Source organism: Dendropsophus ebraccatus, chromosome 10 (genome assembly GCF_027789765.1).
Source record: "Dendropsophus ebraccatus isolate aDenEbr1 chromosome 10, aDenEbr1.pat, whole genome shotgun sequence".
NCBI classification, from domain to species: Eukaryota; Metazoa; Chordata; class Amphibia; order Anura; family Hylidae; genus Dendropsophus; species Dendropsophus ebraccatus.
Genome location: NC_091463.1, coordinates 23,267,930 through 23,282,192, shown reverse-complemented (window position 1 = coordinate 23,282,192; position 14,263 = coordinate 23,267,930). Strand labels below are relative to the sequence as shown.

The window sequence follows — 14,263 nt, the reverse complement described above, 5'->3', positions numbered from 1 at the left end:
TATTACTAGGGGTAAGGAACCTTGGCTCTCCAGCTGTTGCAAAACTACAACTCCCATCATGCCTGGACAGCCAAAGCTAAAGCTTTGGCTGTCCAGGCATGATGGGAGTTGTAGATTTGCAACAGCTGGAAAGCCATGGTTTCCTACCCCTGTTCTAAGCACATGGCCTGTCTAACCACCCAGATGGATGTCATCTATAGTAATGTACTGTATATATAATCAGGCCAGCCTGCTTGGCCCAATGCACTTTTCCCAGATCTATGCTAGGAGTATGTGCTGCGCTGTGATTGGTCAGACAAGTAAGGAGAAGGAAGCCCTGTGTGTGCACTGCTGATAGATAGTCAGAAATAGCTGTGCACCATGGAGGGGGCTCCCAGGAGCTCAATTACAGAGATGAGGGGAATTATTATCACCCTGTCACCACTATGAAGGGTTAATTTGATAATTTGGTATACTTTAAAAAGCAATGGCCGCTTTTTGTCACTCCTCTCCACAAAGAGTTAATAAAAGTTGATCGATAAGTTTTGACAAACAGAACGTCATGAGGTTACGTCAATGGAAGGATAGGAAATGTTCTGTCACTATGGTCCTGAAGGGGTTAAGCGCAGACGTCACGGTCGTGGCCAGGGATTGTGTCACCTGTATGTCACACCTGAGGGCAGCGCCAGGGCGACCCCTCCCGGTCCCGCTCAGGATGACAACTGATGTTATCATACAGCAGGGACTGTCTCATACAGGTTACCTGCTGAGCAACCGAGGACGCCGATTGGCTCCCGCATTTACGTCACAGCGCGCAGACCGCTGACGATTGGCCAATCCCCTTCCACTGGTCCTAGACCTCGGACTGGGATTGGACGGAGCCGCTGTCGCTCAAACACAGGTGTTAGCCGCATTGTAAGGCGATGGGCAGTAGGTACCGTGCAGGCGCTCGGGGTGATCGGGGGACGGAGATCGCTGCTGCCGCCGCCGCTGTGGTTTAGGCCGAGATCCCTGGGCAGGAAAATGGGAGATGGCTGTACGAGCAGGGATGGCGTTGTATCTGGCGGCCGCCTTTGTGCTGCTACGTAGCTGCCGGTGCCTCGACTTCAATGAGACCGCGACGGGGAGGATTTACCCGGAAGATGGGAATGCCACGGAGATTACATCCCCGCTCAACGGCTCCGCCACCGGGAACGGCACCGTGCGTGACAATGGCACACAGGCGGACGAGACGGCGCCCACCGACATAGAGACTACGGCGTTCCGGGGGTTAACACAGAACCCGGGGACGGTGCACAGCCATAGGGAGCTCGTATCCGCCAGCACTGCCGCAGCGGAGACCCCGGCACCGGCCATCCCGGCAGCGGAGACCCCGGCACCGGCCATCCCGGCAGCGGAGACCCGAGCACCGACCGCCCCGGCAGTGGAGACCCCAGCACCGGCAGTGGTGACCCCGGCACGGGCCACCCCGGCAGCGGAGACCCCAGCCCCGGCCATCCCGGCAGTGGTGACCCCAGCACCGGCAGTGGTGACCCCGGCAGCAGAGACCCCGGCCATCCCGGCAGTGGTGACCCCAGCCCCGGACATCCCGGCAGTGGTGACCCCGGCACGGGCCACCCCGGCACCGGAGACCCCAGCCCCGGCCATCCCGGCAGTGGTGACCCCAGCCCCGACATCTCCCATCACCAGAGGCCCGACCACCGCCTCCGCCACTGAAGGTGAATATGACCGTATAATCTTGACCCTTCTCTCTTTCCGTACGGCCTCCAGGCAAATGGCCGCTGTGTGGGGACGGTTTGTGTAGGGGGCTCTTCTCTCTTGTGAGCCGGTGACGTCACAATGCCTCTTGTTCAGGGCCTGACTGCTGCTGCACCTGATGGTGGCTGCCACAATTAAAGCGACAGGCACCTGAATATAAAGGGATGGGTGTGTAATAGAGATGAGCGAACCGGGTTCGAGTCCATCCGAACCCGATCGTTTGGTATTTGATTAGCTGGGGCTGCTGAACTTGGATAAAGCTCTAAGGTTGTGTGGAAAATATGGATACAGCCAATGACTATATCCATGTTTTCCACATAGCCTTAGAGCTTTATCCAACTTCAGCAGCCACCGCTAATCAAATGCTGAACACTCGGGTTCGGATGGACTCCAGCATGCTCCAGGTTCGCTCATCTGTAGACTGTGTAAATAATGTCTGGAGGGGGAAGTAGTGACCATAGGGGCCAGGGATTTTCCAGAAGGAGCTCACTGCTGTCAGGCCGTCCCTGATAATAACCGTCTTGAGTAAAGATTAGACTTGAATGGTCTGAAAAAGTAAGAAATAATAAAAAAAAAAATAGTACTCAGCTGCCCAGATCCCCCCCCCCCCCCCCCCACCGCCGTCATTTATTGTTGCCTGGTCCCCATTGTTCAGCACTTCCTGGTCCTAACACAAGGAAGTGCCAATGACTGAGCTTATTGGCTGAGCGGTGACTTGTTTATGCTGTGATGTCATCGGGGAGGCATGGCAGCCGGTGACAGGTGTTATAGATTTTGTCCCAAGGACCCAACAGCATAGCGGCAGCTTGTAGGATTTGTACCGGATCCTGTGCCGGACACCGGAGATCTGATGGACGGCCCCATTGATGGCGTTGGCTCTGACGTGGCAGATGTGATTGTAGCCCAGCTGTCTAATGATCGAGTCTTGGGCTTTGTTCACACATAGTAGCTTGAAGCGTCATACACTGGTGATACTGCACTGCTCACTTTGTGTATTATTATAATTTTACAGCTGAATTATTATGGCCGTAAAAAGTGACATTATATAAAGTGCAGACACCTGTGCTCCTCTGTGTGGATATTAGGTTATGTAATTTGATATTATATTATATGAGAAACGGCCACACGTGGAAAGCACCCTGTACCATGGGAACTCCCCAATGTCTAGGAAAGAATAGGAGGGGATTCTTTACTGTAAGAGTAGTGAGACTATGGAACTTGCTGCCAGAGGAAGTGGTCATGGGGGCCTGGAGTGTAATAATATTATAGGGTCTCATTGGCCACTTTAAGGTAGACTCCACCATGAACATCTACAATAGAAATTGATTTAAGGCCCTTTAACACAGGCAGATTAACGGCCAGGAGAGTTGCTAAATATGTTCCTCTGGACGGTAATCAGCCCATGTAAAAGTGACATTGTTCAGGTGAGGACGGGGCTGATCGTCACAGGCTTTCAACTTTATAGTTGTCGGACGCACGTTGTCCTGTGTAAAGGGGTTTGTGTTACTGATAATAAAAGAAAACTGACTGCACAGGTATGTATATATTGGGGTCTGGGATATGTATATATCTGCGCTGTCAGTTTCCAGATCACAGTGTATACTTACCAGCCACGCTGCTTGTGATTCGGCATCTGGTTCTCCCGTCCTACTGCCGCCAGCTGTATCTTCAGGCTCCGCCTCCTCCAGAATGATTGACAGCTGGAGGAGGTGGCAGCTTGAAGATACAGCTGGTGGCAGTAGGACTAGAGAGCCGGATCACAAGCATCGTGGCTGGTAAGTATACACTGTTTGTGATCTGGAAACTGACAGCATGGATATATACACATCTGTGCTGTCAGTTTCCGGGGCTGCGCGAACAATACAGTGATCATTCATGCAGCATGGGCCTCTTGATTTCTTTTGCCGTGTAAAGGTTCGCTGATCGGCACTCTATTGTGACCCCCGCAGCCAACAAATCTTCCATTCTAAAACAATTCTTGGAAATAAGGGTAGAAGCCAATGCCGAGACAGATCCCGGATGCTGCCAGTGTTATCATCCGGATGGTGGTGTACATCCCTTCTAACGTCATGGTATAAGTCATCCCGACCATCGCTCCTGTGGGCCTCTCATTTATTGTGGCCTTATCTGTATGTGGGTGACCTCCATCTCTGGTTATTCCATAGATTTACAACATACAGTGTTCCTCCTGGAGCCAGTCAATGTATGTTGGAGGGGCAGTGTATAATGCCCGGACCCGCACATGATGACAATGGTAGCCGTCTTGCTTCTGGATTTGTGTGCTTGCTACTCTGGGAACATATATAGCTGCCAGCCTGGGCATCTCAAGCTTAGACATTGGAGGTGTATGCAGGGATCCAGTTGGTGACCACATAAACCTGCCAGTGTCCCATTGCGCTACATATAGTATGCGGGTGACACGCTGGGCCTGATTTACAGGTAGGTATCAGTATAGCATTGTGACCACAGGGCGGAGGACAGCAGTGATATATAGGAATATCTGGTGTCTGCACAGTATACAGCTCACAATGGGGAATGCAGGGGGAGCCTCCTATCTTGTAGCAAGGACTCAGAGTGACTACAAGTTATCGGCCACCAACCTCTGTCGTAACTCTGGTCAGTGTTCATACATGTAACCTCAGCCGTGACCTGTGTGCTTTACAATTAACATGTATGTATATATCAGACTTCTAACCTGTCTCTCCCCAACTCTACTACTACAGCTCTCAGCATGCCCAGACATCTGACCTTGCTGGGAGATGTAGTCATGCAACATCTGGAGAGCCACAGATGTATACAGTGATAGGAGACATACACAGTAGTCCTTCACTAACCCTATAAGACTCCTGGGTACTGGTGTGGCGAGCTCTGGCAGCCGTCTATGTCTGCCCAAAAAAATCACACACCACAATATAAGAGACAATGATGTCCCAAAACACCAACCCCCGAGTAACACTGCCTACAGCAGAAATGTGATAATACTACAACCCAACCACCATACAGTAAATTACATACTGCAAAAAGTCTCAACGTGTTTCCCCTTAGAAATTGCGGTTCATCAGGAAACCACGAAAAGGCCTCAAAGATATAAAGTATCACAAAGACAAGGGCCGCATTGTTACCACTTTACATAACACGGTTGCTGTATTGCTTTCATATGACGGAGATAAACTAAATCAACGAGGAGGCTGAAGACTTTCCAGTGATCCTGAAGGGCAGATGTTACCATTAGAGAGAGACGTCATCGCTATATGGGAGTGTAGTTTTGCAACAGCTGTAGCTGGGCTGCGAGTTCCGAACCTGCGCTTTACATGAGTATCACCATATCCATATAAAGTATAAGGGTCGTTCATTTCTCAGAGCTGGTTGGTGATGATGAACACAATGTGGCGCATATATTATTCTATATCTGTAGCGGAGCGACATGGAGACATAGCTGACCATAGTTACATAGCAACACCACATCCTGCACAAAGCAATGAGTCACGTCTGGTGGTGAACAAGTGAGACTGAGCACAGTGATATAGCGAGAGGCTATCCCTCCATCATGGTATTATAGACGGGGGAAAGCAGAGCTGCCTATATGGAGGGGAAATGAACAATATAAAAAATCCTAATTCTGTATCTTTAGAATGGAGTGTAGCCTCTACCATGGCTTTCATACACGGAAGAGGGAATCTGGCTATTGTCTCTATAGCACACTCTAAGGGGTAATTCACATGTCTGCAGAATCCTATCCATGCACGGGCGGTGTTCTGTGGACTGGACCTGGGAGCATCATGATTATGATGTCGAGAGCTCCTGAACTGTGTCAGTACACTACTGCAAACTTTTAAACAGTTTAAGAGCTCCCAACATCATAATTAATCATGATGCTGGGAGCTCCGAGGTCCTGTCAGCAGAACACCACCCGTGTACGGACAGAATTCTGCAGACATGTGAATGTCCCCTAAGAAGCGGCAGCAGCGTGGAGGACGTTATAGAGGAGTATTGAATAGTCTAAGCCAGGGATGGGGAACCTTTTGCTTTTCAGAGGTAGCAAAACTACAACTCCCATCAGGCATGGCTGGTGTCTTACAGCGTATGAAGCTTCGGCTGTCCAGGCATGATGGGAATTGTAGTTTTGAAACCGCTGGAGGGCTGCAGGTTCCCCATCCCTGGTCTAAGCTGTATCTCAAGTTCTTACTGTGTTGTAAAATACAGCAGCCTTGACCACTCACTGGAGCATTGTGGCCTCTTCAAACTGCTTATTGGAGGATAGTTGCTTTCTTACAAAAACAGCACCACACTCGTCCTCAGGTTGTGCATAGTATTACAACTCTTATTTACGTCATTTAAATTAAGCTGTGATACCACTGACAAACTGTGGACAAGGTGGCGCTGTTTTTCTAATCTTGAATATCCCCTTTAAGACACCATGGGGGAGATTTATCAAAAATGGTGTAAAGTGAAACTGGCTCAGTTGCCCCTAGCAACCAATCAGATTCCACCTTTCATTTTCCAAAGAGTCTGTGAGGAATGAAAGGTGGAATCTGATTGGTTGCTAGGGGCAACTGAGCCAGTTTCACTTTACACCATGTTTAATAAATCTTCCCCCATGTGTTCAGGTAGAGTGACACCATATGATCCAGAATTGTGAGGTTTTGCCATTTCCCATTGATTTATTAAGGTGTTTGTTTCTTTCTAGAAGCAGTGTCGGAGAGTCCCGCACCGCCTACGTCCGATGGACCCGTCACCACCACAACAAGCACACCGGCCGCAGTCACCACAGTGGAAGTTCTTCTATCAAGCAAAAGCTTACTAACCACAACCTTACAAACATTTTATATAACCAGCTCGCCCGATAATAGTACGTCTGCCGTAGCGGATATGTCATGGACCCAGTTCAATATCATCATCCTGACAGTCATTATCATCGTAGTGGTCCTGCTGATGGGATTTGTGGGGGCCGTGTACATGTATAGAGAGTATCAGAGCCGGAAGCTCAACGCTCCCTTCTGGACCATTGAACTGAAAGAGGACAATATCAGTTTTAGCAGCTACCACGACAGCATTCCCAATGCCGACGTGTCCGGTCTACTGGAAGATAATGCAAACGAAATCGCTCCCAATGGCCAACTGGCGTTATCGGCCCCTATACACAGCTATAAAGCCTGAACTGGTACGCCTAGGGACAAGGATCTTCAAGAACGGAGATGTGTCATGGACTAACTCAATGTTCAATATGGAACGTGGCATTTTGGATATATTTTTATTTAATACAGCCATGGCTGGCCTTTCAATGGAAGAAGAAGGGGAAGCCAGACAGTGTTTTTTATGGTTTAGGATTATTTAAGGAGTCTTACATTGTTGTTTTTTTTTCTCCATTGCATTGTTTGTTCAGTATGTCCGTCCCTTCTCCTAAATTATGTCTTCCACCTTTAGTATTCGCTACAAGACAAGAATATAATTTTCAAGGCGCTCTACATAGATAGGAAATACCCAACTGTTGTCAATAAAGAAAATATACGAAACAGAGTTTCTTTCTAGAGGGATTTACATAAGTTACGCTTATGTGGATGTTATATGACCCCGGGCCAAGTGGCCAATACCCTATGACCCCATCGGTGATAATGGGAATGAATGGTAAGAAAAAAGGTAGAAGGTGACCAGCTCAGGGATGGATAGAGAGCGATGTACTGTTCTGTCCATTACAGGGAGTGCTGAAGGACTAAATCATCTCAGATCCTGCAATAGACATAACATGGTGGCACAGTGTTGCCTGGACTATTCCTTAAATAAAAGGAGAATGAACCACTTTAATATTTATGACTGTTGGAGCCTAATTCTGGCCCTATCAACTTTTCCATAAATCAAATAGTGAAAGTGACTCTGTACCCACAATCTGACTCCCCTGATCTGTCCTGGGGTCTGTTCGGCAGGTGATGCAGCTATTGTCCAAAAAACAACTTTTAAACTTGCAGCCCTGTGTCAAACTGGTATGGCCTAAAATGTGTATGCATTAGGCTGGCACAACCTCTCCATCCCTCCTCCTCCTCATCATTTGGAATGCCCCAGGCAGGTATTCCCCTAATCAGCTGTGTGAACACTGCCATGGCAGTTTGGCACAGGGCTGCAAGTTTAAAAGTTGTTTTTTTTTTAGGACAATAACTGCATCACCTGCCAAACAGACTCCAGGACAGATCTTGAATTAAAAGCAGCTCTCCGAAGGTACAAGTGCTTTGGGGGGGGGGGGGGGGGGTCAGATTGTGGGTACTGAGTCGCTTTAAAGCAGTTTTCTTCTTGCTTTTTTTAAATTATTCTCCCCTGCTGCAGACTGGCACATATCCTTACCATTGCTGATCATGTCCTGTGGTGCAGCTTCATTCCGGGCATGTGGGCACTGTTAAAATCCCGCTGACGCCCACGTGACCTTTGACGACTACTCCACAGTGGAGGATCTCCTGTGCATCTCTGCAAGAGTGCTGTCATAGAGATGCATAGGAGACCCTGACGTCCGGCCTTCAAAAGCCCTGGAGACAGAAGAAGAAACGTAACATCACTGCCAGCGGGATCTGAGCATCGCCGTAGGACCGGAATGACCGAATATCAATGGTGAGTATATGTGCCAGCCTGCTGCCTGGGAGAAATAATAAATAAAAGCAGAATTCTTCTTTTATACTTTTATATTGAGCAGTCTTCGTGGTGAAAGAGGGATTTCCCACTCATCATCTGATCGCTTTCACTTTTATGCCCCCCTTCCCCATCTGCTTGGCATGGGCAATACATTTAAGTAATCCCGGGGGATATACCGGTAGCATCTGCTGGGATCGATGATCACATTTCTGACATCGGAGTGAGCGGCTTTGCTTTGACAATCTCTTTAATTTCTGATTACTTTACCTAAATATGTTAAATGAATAATATCTGTAAATATTTAGGATTAGATATGTATTCTTATAACTCTTTCCATAACTAGTAGTAGAATCTCGTGTAGCTTACAAAGTAAAAGTGCAACCTAATGGGGGAAAAAAAATCAGCAATTGAGCTGTAATCATGTTGATTGTATAGATCTAATACTAGTTACTGGGTGCTCTCTGCTGCCACCTCTGTCCATGTCAGGAAGTGTCCAGAACAGCCTTAAACGCCCATAGAAAACCTCTCCTGCTCTGGACAGTTCCTGACATGGACAGAGGTGGCAGCAGAGAGCACTGTGTCAGACTGGAGAGAATAAACTACTTCCTGCAGGATATACAAAAGCTGATGAGTACTGGAAGACTTGAGATTTTTAAAAAGAAGTCATTTACGAATCTATATATTTTTTTTCTGTCCCTGTCACAACCTTCTTTTCTTGAGATAAGTGGATTCAGTTCAATTCCAAGATTTAATATGTGTAACAATAGGCTTTAGTAAAAAAAATTCTGTTATTCTCTGTAGTTTAAACATATTACTATAAATTATGATACAGTACATGCTATGTCTTATTGGTTCCTGCTGGCTAGCAAGTAAGCTAGGTATCTCTTTCTAGAAGCGTATATAGCAGTGGTGCATACATGCACTGATGGGTTGTCTCTGTATGGCTTCAAGTTGGCATAACAAAAAGTTATACTGGCCTGTTCCCATTCTCTGCTATGTCCATACCAGTGCTGCTGGTTCTGCTTTTATATTGGCAGGCAGGAAATGCCTGCTCGGTCAGTCGCTAAGTTGGATCACAACTACAGTCAGTGAAAGGTTTAGGAGGCCTTTCTTGTTTGCGGAGAAGAAAGCTGGAAGTTCTGCTCGGTGTGGACTTGACACCAACACAGCAGGGGATCAGGGAAGGGGAGTATAACATTTTCAATATTTTTAAAACTTTTTTTTTTTTTTTTTTGTTCTACATATTAAAATGTGTAGTTGCAAAAATCCCTTTTAGGGTGTGTTCACACATACAGGATCCACAGCAGATGGAATGCTGTGTTCAGATATTTGCAGTGTTCAATTTTCAGTTATCAGCACTTTAACCGGCAGCCGGAAGTGTTATCATTTGGCTGGTCTCCCTGAGATCAGCGATCAGTTTCTTTTATGGCTCTACTAGGCATTGCTCCCACCTTGCCAGAATCCTGCTCCACACTGATGAGGGGCAACACCCTGAAACAGCTGTATTTGGATGGATACCTGGCCTTGGTTTTTCCCTTGTCATTACATTGACTTATAGGGCCACTTATTATGGTGGTTTCCTTACAGGAGCCACCCCCATGCTGGGTCCTTCCGGGAGGGAGATCTGGCTAGTCCTGTGTTTTGAGTCTCTTAAAGTGACTGTACCACCAGGCCCAGGCTGAAGCACTGGAGGCGGGCCGACCCACCCTTAGTGGGAATAAACTCCAGCCTCTCCATTACGTCACTCCATTAGAATCAATGGAACCCTATCATAGAGGGGTGGGGGTTTCCTCCCACTAAGGGTGCGTCGGCCGCCTCCAGTGCTTCTGCCTGGGCGTACAGTCACTTTAAATGAGGCTCCATGGGCTCTTCTTTTGCGTGTTAAGTTATTTAGCTACATTGATATCAAATCTGCTGCGGATCCTGTACATGTGAACGCACCCTTAACATATACTTTATATATTTCACTGTCTAGCACGTACGGCACCGCTGTAGTAGTAGCAGGGTTCTTCACAGCACATTAGTTTGTATGATACAAAGTATAGGCAGCGTTATGATAGACTGGCAACAGGGTAGATGCTGTATCAATACGAGTTGTTATGCCACAATGTAGCCTTTTGACTTTCATTCTGCAATTTTCCTTTCATACTCAGTATATAGATAGGGGCGGCCTTTTGTAGTGTTTACAGGACTGACTATATCCTTTCCTATATAACTGATGGTCAGATTTTAGTAAGTGGCCGGCTCATCAGAACCTGTCCTTCCAGCTCAGCAGCTCCCTGACTGCCAGGCTTGGAGGGTCCTGTTTTCGACAAGCAGGTTTCGATTGTTCTCTTTGTTATGCAATATATTCTGGCCAGGAATTGATAGTGAAAGAATGTGGTTGTTATTCATGGCGTTGTGTAACCGCTGTCAGCAACTGCATGAGGTAATCTGAGTAAAGTGCGCAAGCTTCCTGTATACTATTACATATATATACGCCCTATAATGTGCAGTGGGTGGAGGTTTGTTTCTTCTTTTTCAGCCAGTGATTTGTTGCTTCACATTTTCCACGTTCAAACTGAAAAGTATTTTTTTTATTTTATTTTATGCTGCATTTAATTATAATAGAAGAGTTAATCATTACAAATAACACAAAGATATATATATATATATTTTTTTTTACATGTGGAAATATCCTTAAAGGGAACCAATCAGCACGACAACACAAGAGCTATTCTGTGCAGCTGGGAACCATATCGGCACAATCCTGCTGATTGCTTCCCTTTAATGGTGCGTATACAAAGAGAGATTTATTTGACAGACTTTTGAAGCCAAAGCCAGGAATGGATTTGAAAATAGGAGAAATCTAAGTGTACCTGACATGCCATCCCTGTGTCTGATTAGCGCCATGTTCCTGTTAACTGGAAGATTGGGTCTCCTTGGATACCAACACCAGCCAAACGACAACACTGCCGGCTGCTAGTGAAAGCGCTCAATGCAGTGAAGTCCTAGGTGCATTGCCCCCTGGGAAACATGAATATTCGGGGCAACACCCCGAAACAGCTGTATGCGGATTGTTACCTAGCCTTGGTTAATCCCTTGTCATTACATTGACTTATAGGGCCACTTAAAGGGGTTATCCAGCGCTACAAAAACATGGTGACTTTCCCCCTACTGTTGTCTCCAGTTTGGGTGGGGTTTTGAAACTCAGTTCCATTGAAGTAAATGGAGCTTAATTGCAAACTGCACCTGGAGACAACAGTAGGGGGAAAAGAGGCCATGTTTTTGTAGCGCTGGGTAACCCCTTTAATCTCCATTTACTTCAATGGAATTGAGTTTCAAACCCCACCTAATCTGGAGTGGTGCAAAAGTGGCCATGTTTTTGTAGCGCTGGATAACCTCTTTAATATGGTGGTTTCCTAACAGGAGCCACCCCTTGGCTGGGTCCTTCCCAGAGGGATATCTGGCTACTCCTGTGTTCTGAGACTCTTCAATAAGGCTCCACAGGCTCTTCTTTTGCAACTAGAGATGATGGAACAGTGGAAAATCTTAGGTTCTATAGAACTCGAACCTTCCGCATTTGATTCCCGATGCCTTCCCTATTACCTAGGCTGAGTGAGCTGGTACTGGGGCTGTCTCCTCCTTCCCCACGGACCGGGAAGGCATCGGGAATCAAATGCGGAAGGTTTGACAAGGTTTGAGTTTTATAGAACCTAAGATTTTCCGCTGTTCGATCATATCTTTTCCCAAAGTGACCTGTTTTAACTTGCCGCTTATTTGGCACGAGGCCGGCATGACAGGTACACTTTAAATATAGCTTTGCTAGAATGCATAACCTGGCTGCAGCTTTTGCAGTTGTCCTGGGTCCTTACAATGACTTATACTCCCCAAGGACTGTGTGTTAGGGCTGAATAGAGGGACCAGTCAGCAGTCTAATGTAGAAATTAAACAGGACCAATGTCAGAAGCAATGATACAAAATGGCAACTCACCATTAGGCTTAGTTCACACGGAGTAATACAGGCGGAATTCCGCCTGTTTTACTCCGTGTGAATGGAGCCGAAGATGGCAGAAAACTATGTTAGTGGTCTGCAGAAGGTGAAAGACGGAGAAACAAGACAACACTATCTAAAGCAGGGGTGGGGAACTTCCGGCCCCTGAGACCTCCTGATGCGGGCCGCGCACTATAACGTCATTTCATCGCGCACCGCCAGGAGGAGAAGACAGCACAGACTAGGAGAGAGAGAGGGAACTGGGCAGCGTGGGAGCGGAGGAAAGGTGAGTGGGATGTTTATTGTCTTTATTTGGGACAGACACACTACCAGGGACATGTCTGGGGGGTTAGCTAGACTACCAGGGCATCACTCGGGGGTTAACTATGACCAGCAGGGACATCACTGGGGGGGGTTAACTATGATCAGCAGTGGCATCACTAGGGGAGGGGGGTTAACTATGACAAACAGGGACATCACTGGGGGTTAACTATGACAAACAGGGACATCACTGGGGGTTAACCATGACTACCAGGGGCATCACTGGGGGTTAACTATGACTACCAAGGGCATCAGTGGGGGGTTAACTAGACTACCAGGGGCATCAGTGGGGGTCAACTAGACTACCAGGGACATCAATAAGGGGTTAACTACAGCTACCAGTGGCATCATTGGGGGTTAACTCTGGCTACTGGTCATCACTAAGGATTCACATCAGGTACAAGGGGCATCACAGAAGGTTAACAACAATAGCAGAGGCACTAGGGGAACAATGTGCACCCACGCTACCCTGCTGCCGCGCACAGTATAACATTGCCCTCAAGTGCGGCCTTCAAATGATTTTATTAAAGGGGTACTCTGGAGGGGGACATTTTCCCCTGGGACCGGGGAGGAGGTGGCTGAGGGAAACGACGTCCACTCACCTCCCCGGTTCCAGAGGCGGGTCCCGCATCGCGGCACTCCGGTCCCCGGCTGCTTCCTGGTGTCTGACGCGGCCCGAGACGTGACGTCTCAGGTCTGCTCAGCCAGTCAGTGACGGAGGCGGGATCCGTTTCAAGTCCGCTCAGATCCCGCCTCTGTCACTTCACATCAAACAGACACAGAATACATGGGAAGCAGTGAGACTATAAACCGAACCTGAAAGTCAGAAAGTGGATCCATAAATATCCGGAGGACAGTGTAGGAATACAACAGATTTACCAGCATCCTTAGCCTGTCTAGTCTACACTTTAGTAAATCCTGGCCAGTGTTCTCTGGTATACAGTGTAATCTCACCACATGGTGAACAAAGAGAGGAGCCGGAGTGTCAGCAAAAGGCAGTCCGAAAAAAAAAAAGTGCCATCTTAGAGTAGGTCACACTGAGTGACAGGTGGGCGGGCTACATACTTACATAGTCTGAATTAATTTCAACCAAGGAGGGGGTTCATGCTAGAATCGGGGGGATGCTATCTTCTTGGAGGGGCAACTGCATACAGGTGAGGGGTAGCTACAAAGGGCTTTACCTACAGGGGGATGCCTAATTTGGGGAAATTACTATGTACTGGGGAAGGAGGTAACGACCAGGGAATGCTTACCTACAGGGAGATGCCTACTGGACACACAGGCTAACTACCAGAAGGGATTATATGGGGAATACTACATACTCTGGGATTACTTACATGGGGATACTACCTATGTGGGGGGGGGGGGGGGGAGTAGCTACATGGGGGATGCTACCTGCAAAGAGAGGCCTGAAAACTATTCTGATGCACAGAGTGGGGCCTAACTACCATATGGGGGTACCTAGGGGCCTAACTTCTGCATGGAGACAGAGTGACCTACTATATTACAGCACAGAGGGAGCCTAACTACTATATGAGGGCACAGGGGAGACTTAGCTACTTTATGAAGGCATAGAGGCTGCCTACAAAATATAAAGGCACAGAAGGGCACACTACT

General features: G+C 47.6%; 1 protein-coding gene across 2 annotated transcripts; it reads left to right on the top strand.

Annotated features, from left to right (window-relative positions):
• Nucleotides 1–843: 843 nt before the first annotated feature.
• On the top strand, nucleotides 844–7,250 carry MEGF9 (multiple EGF like domains 9). Of its 2 annotated transcripts, none has more exons than XM_069986176.1 (3): nucleotides 844–1,519; nucleotides 1,604–1,697; nucleotides 6,428–7,250. In XM_069986176.1, the coding sequence occupies exons 1-3, from the start codon at nucleotides 1,010–1,012 to the stop codon at nucleotides 6,892–6,894; spliced, it is 1,071 nt and encodes a 356-aa protein (XP_069842277.1). In that variant the 5' UTR covers nucleotides 844–1,009; the 3' UTR covers nucleotides 6,895–7,250. The 2 variants fall into 2 exon arrangements, with proteins under 2 accessions (XP_069842277.1, XP_069842276.1); XM_069986175.1 differs by having other exon boundaries at nucleotides 845–1,519; nucleotides 6,425–7,250.
• The last annotated feature ends 7,013 nt before the right edge of the window (nucleotides 7,251–14,263 follow it).